Source organism: Bactrocera latifrons, unplaced genomic scaffold, assembly GCF_001853355.1.
Source record: "Bactrocera latifrons isolate USDA-ARS-PBARC rearing strain unplaced genomic scaffold, ASM185335v1 scaffold_4, whole genome shotgun sequence".
In the NCBI taxonomy this organism is placed as follows: domain Eukaryota; kingdom Metazoa; phylum Arthropoda; class Insecta; order Diptera; family Tephritidae; genus Bactrocera; species Bactrocera latifrons.
Genome location: NW_017537045.1, coordinates 3,338,172 through 3,343,865, shown reverse-complemented (window position 1 = coordinate 3,343,865; position 5,694 = coordinate 3,338,172). Strand labels below are relative to the sequence as shown.

General features: G+C 31.0%; 1 protein-coding gene across 6 annotated transcripts in view; it reads right to left on the bottom strand.

Moving 5' to 3' along the window:
- LOC108972431 (fasciclin-2) overlaps positions 1–5,694 on the bottom strand; it is a 245,387-nt gene that overhangs the window by 224,834 nt on the left and 14,859 nt on the right. For all 6 annotated transcript variants that reach the window (XM_018938990.1, XM_018938993.1, XM_018938992.1 and 3 more), the window contains exon 2: positions 454–1,148. In XM_018938990.1, coding sequence (XP_018794535.1) covers positions 454–544 — 91 coding nt within the window. In that variant the 5' untranslated portion in view covers positions 545–1,148. The remainder of the gene's footprint in view (positions 1–453; positions 1,149–5,694) is intronic.

Below are 5,694 nucleotides of genomic sequence, written 5' to 3'. Positions count from 1 at the left end.
TTATTAATTAATTTTTTATTTCTTCGAAATTTTTAATTTTTGCTTAAATCACTAACTTTTTAAATATTGACCGAAATTGGTTTTGTTCATTTTCTGGCTGTACAACTTTAAAAAATGTCAGTTCTAAAAATTTAGAATATTTGAATTTTTTTTATTTGAACATGTACTATTTTTGTTTTTTAATCTTCTGCGCAAGTTTTAAAATTTTTTTTTTGCATAAATATTTTCCAAAAATTTCAAATTCATCTCATTAACTCATTGTGAATACCCGCCACTGCTAAATCGTGCCTAACACATGCAGCAAATGCAGCGGCATTCTTTGTTTTGCTCAAATATAAAAGCTATTAAAAACCAACCAACTCGGAACTAGCCACAAAAAATTGTATATAATATTAGATACACAGTGTATACGTATATAAACTATATAGGCATGTATGTATATGTGAAACTCACCTATTAATGCAGAGCAGAGGTATAAAACTGCAAACGCATGCAAACCGCATACGCGCCACCGCTGTTGTTGCTGTTGTTTGTGTTGCCCCATAATTGTAAAGTTGTTGCTGCGTCCCTTTAACTTCGCTGCGCACGTTTAGCGTGTATGCTGTAGTGTCTACTTATATATTTGAGTGCGTGTGTGCTGATTTATTTTTAGCCGCACTGACCGGTTTCACTCTTTTCAAATATCGTCAAAAATAAGCGCACAACACAAAAATTTGCCAAAAAATGTGTGGCGTTTACATTTTTTACAAGCAGGAAAACGGCAATTTGTTGTTGTTTGTTATAGTTTTGTTATAGTAAATTTTTACTCCCAATTAATTTCGCAGCGCGTGTGTTCTTATTCACCGCAAACACTTATTTGTGTTTAAAAAAAAATTGCTTTATTTATTATTTAGCAATTTGAGTTTAGCAGCCACACTTTGCTGTCAGCTGCCGTCAGCTTTCAATCACTTTTGTTGTTGTTGCGTTGCTACTTTTTAAACACTTTTCACACTAGTAATTTTTACTGCAAGTTTTTACCTTTGTTTTCGGTTGTGTTATCGGTTTTTATGACTCGAAAAGCTGTTTGCCGGCAAATTAAACCAATTTGGGATTACAAAAGTAATTTTGTTAATTTACAGCTGCGTTTCGGGTTGTAGCAAGGAAATATGCTGAAATGAATAAATAAATAAAATTTAGTGAACGATAAGAAAACATATTTTTTCGTAAAACAAACAAAAAATAGTGCTCTGCAAAATGTAATAAAAATGGTGTATATATGTAGATATATTGTAAATATTAATTTGAATTTCAAGAATAATTTTTTTCACAAACCTCATAAATTATAATACTGATATGACGCACAAACTTTTGAAATTTGGTTAACAAGTAGATAAAAAAAGTTAAAATTTTGTTTGTGTTTTATTTTAGTTTATTTAATTTTAGCTTACAGGTTGGTCCAGGGCTGTTGAGCACGTTAAAAACGAGCAAAACCGGCAATAAAGAGCGTAATGAGAGTTATCACGTGCTCAGCGACACCTAACGAGTGAGCTTTTAGGCTACATAAATATTGCTTTCGCACAAAAGAACAATTTAGAAAATCTCAAAATTACATTAAACGACTGTACTGACGGGGTAGGTGGAAAAAACTAGTACTGTAATGAAATAACAGGTCGAATTCGTAAACATTGATATTCTAAAGAAAATTTTAGCTTAAAGGGTACGCGTTCCTAAACATCATACAATCTGTATACATATTCTACACTTATAAGTTGCGGGAAGAATGCACCATGTAAAACAAACATTTACAATTATGTATGTAAATGCTGAAAGAAATAATGAAATTCCATCATTAATATGTGAATACTAATAATATTGAACTCAGCGCCACCTATTGAAAAGCTTAAATACAGCACAAGTTGCAGAAGGACGGAAAGACTGTGAATTTTCTTCATATTAGACGAAAGCTCATCAAAAGTATATATCAATTAAAAATTTACAAAAGCTCTTCTGTGCTTTCATTTCCGTAAATTTCGAAAAAATTGGATTCCATCTATTTTGCATGAAAGCAAGTTTTTTTTCTATGCTACGCTAGAAGAACATTTTTTAAAATTAACTTTGAAGCATTTTTTGGTCAACTATTTATTCATATGAAAACAATGAACTTTTACATATTTTATTGTCAATGCTAAGAGCGTGCTTTTAAAATTTTCGAAAAACGTTGTAAGCTTTCAGTTGTAAAATATTTGAAGTTAAATTGCTGAATTTGAATGAAGCTGAAGTTCCATGCATCATAAACAAGATTTCACTAGATTAAGCTCGTATAGATAACAGTATCCAAACTAAAAAAAAAAAAAAATTCAAATTAAAGCTCGGTGTTAAGGAGTGGGCAAACAATGCGTAGGAACACAGTCAACAAATTAAGTTGTTACATTATAGATATTATTAAAGTTGCTAGGAAGCTTTCAAAAGCTTCAAAACGCTATGTAGGCTGTGGTTTGTGAAATTTTTTTGTCAGTAAATTGCTGAAATTGATAAGTTGAAGTACAAATGCTTTCATATATAAACTTTTTACTAGATTAGGCATATAGAGTATATGTAGATTACTTGAAAAAGTCTAAAATGAAAGCTCGGTGTTAAAGTGTTGGAATACTTGGTTGGATACTTGCAATATTTTCTACAGATTTGGCTTATTTACAGTATTTTCTTTAAAAATCAATAATTTAAACAGATTTGGTCTCTTTTGTAACTTAATGAGTTTGTCTAAAGTATAAATATATCAGCGATGATGATTTTTCGGGAAACCTTGATGTCCATCATTTCCTGTATCTGCCACAAAGCAATTCCATCTGCTTTGAATGTATTCTTAACTAGACATAAAAGTTATTGAAATGCTTCAAAAAAACTTCGTGGGCTTTCATTGAAGGGTTAAAATGGTATCAACTTAAACTTGATTTAATCACATTTAAAATAAATCACATCACGGCATTTAAAGCAAAATATTAACAATGAATAATCACTGAGTAATTTAGCTTTAAACGCGCAGTATGTCAATTGTTTGACAACATCACATTTGCACTGCTGTCAAAATAATATGTTGACAGTTGACTTTACAGCAGCGGCATTGCATGCACGGCGACAAGTGGGGTTAACATGTCAGTTAGTGCACTCTGAAGCGTTATAATTTTTGCAGTGAATCTGCAACGCCAAACACGTGTAATTTTTAATGGCGGGAAGCAAACTTTTATGTATTTTAAATATTTTATAACTTTAAAATTTTATGCAAATGCAGGTATGCATATTCTCGCATGCATAATTGAATGAGCTTTCACCTTTAAAAACCGAATGACTAAATGTGCAAGACATTTTACATGCAATATGTACACTCAACCGAATTCCAGGTTTCAACAACAAATGCAACAACAAATAACTGACTGACATTTGAGAATTCATCTCGGGCAAAGCTTGTATGCTGTGGACATGATGACCTATTTTGCTGTCGATTTTTTTTTTGGTAAAGAGTAAATTATACATAAATGCATACTTGTGGAAATAAATATGTATGAGTATGCCTTCATATAAGAGCGCAAAAGTGCATAATGTTGGAGATTGTATGTAAAGGCAAATGTTTCATATAATATTGCGCATGTGTATATAATACTATAGATATCTATGTATATATGTATAACTGCACATTTAGTTAAGCACTTTACAACTTGCCACTTTGCTTTGCTTTTGCCTTTCAACTCCATCACTCACATTTGTAATGTTGCCTCAATTAACCATAAAATCGTAGCGTCGTAAATGGGGCACTTCAAGTGCAGCAACACCAATGTCAGGGGTTATTAGGGCAATTTGATTACATGAGCAACGAAGGGAAGTGTATATGTAATTTAATTTAGTTGGGAGTCGAATGGTAACTCGACGCTAAGTTGGGTTGGATAATTTACCAGTAATGCGTGAAAAATGTGTAGAAATATGCTGTTCCCTCTATTTTTACGCTTATACAGAACATTTATGTATCGCTAAATAAAATTTCTAAATTTGAGAGAGAGTAGTCCGAAATAAACTAGTTCGTAACTAGTTACATATAAAAAAAATTATGATGTTATTCGAGTTCGAATAGCTCGAAATTAACATGCAGGTAAAAAAAACAAAAACAAAAAAAAAAAAAAAACAAAAAAAAAATCTTGATATTCGAAAGGTTTTGTTATATGTTTATGTTATGCATATATGTATATAAGAAGCTGAATATTAATAAATTGCAATTAATAATCACTTCTTCAGTACTTTGCAAATTCCTTATTTGACTTTCCCACGCCTGAATTTTTAACCAAACTAGTGCGCAAGCGCGTTTTTGTACGGCTTCCGTAAATACATGTCTATTTAAATATAATGCATAATATATAATAGTGCTTGACAGCGAAATAAATTTCATTCGAAATGCGCAACAAGATCACCTGTCGGCCTTGTCGCTCGTCTAGTGCAACAAACTCAGTGCGAACGCTCGCTTTCGCTGATCTTCACTACTTTACGCCGACTCATTGCTCACTTCTGGCGCTAATAAATTTTCCTATTGGCATCCTTATTTCGAGCATTTAGATATTTTAGCGCTTGCACGCAACATAAAGTGCAATCGGAATTTATTTATTATGTCAGCGCTAATTGACAGCTTTGGTTGTTTATTGGCAGCAACTGGCGATGTATACTAGTTTTTATGGAAAAAAGTTGCAGAAAAGCTTCTCACACAATAAGGCACTTATTTATTTAGTGAAAACGATCACTCTAAATTAAGGATAACACTTTTAGTAGAGAAAGTAAATCGATTGTTGCATAAGCTAAATTTACGAAACTTGAGTTGTTGATTAGATTGGAATGCCTAAGGATGGCGGAGGATTAAACTTAGACAGCTAGATAAGAAAACGAGGATTGCACCGCGGCCTAAGGTCTATTGTGCTATATACAGTCCTTTTTGAAGCCAGCACCCAGTGTTTTTAGTATTTGAAACGAAAAATAATTATAAGGATTATATTTGAGAGAAAAAAAGTTTACTAAAATAAATATAACATTAATAAATACATTAAAAGATGAAAAAAAAAAATTTTTAAATGCATTATTTCAAAAATATTATTTAACGGTTTAATTCATTCAACCACTTAGTGCAATAATTATTATTTTTATATATATTATAATTTTATTTTTATATTCGGTATTATTCTAATTTTTTCGTAAATAGTTAATTGAAAAACGCTTTTCATTCAACAATTGATTATTTGTAATGAAGAATCGCTTGATTGAGTTCCCATCAAATGCTAATAGACTAGCAAGCATAAATAATAAACAATCAAGACGCATTGGCTGCATGATACTAACATAAACATAATGTATTTGTTTTCGCAAATCAATTGTATGCTATGTACGTATGTGTGTGTGTGTGTGAATAAAAATCGAAAAATTGTGAATTGTAAATAAATGAAAGCCTGTGAATGCAAACAAACGCGAATATGGCAATATGAGAATAAAGGCATGCTCTCATTACGGCTTTCATTTTGTTGTTGAGTATCATGTGACTTCGAAAAAAAAAATTTTTTTTTTAATTTAACGGTAAGTGGAAAAAAAATAATAAAAAACAATCAAAAAGGTATACATATTTTTTTTTTTAATTCTCTAAATTTTAAAAAAGAAACTTTGTCTTATAAAAAAGTTGAAAAGAAAAAT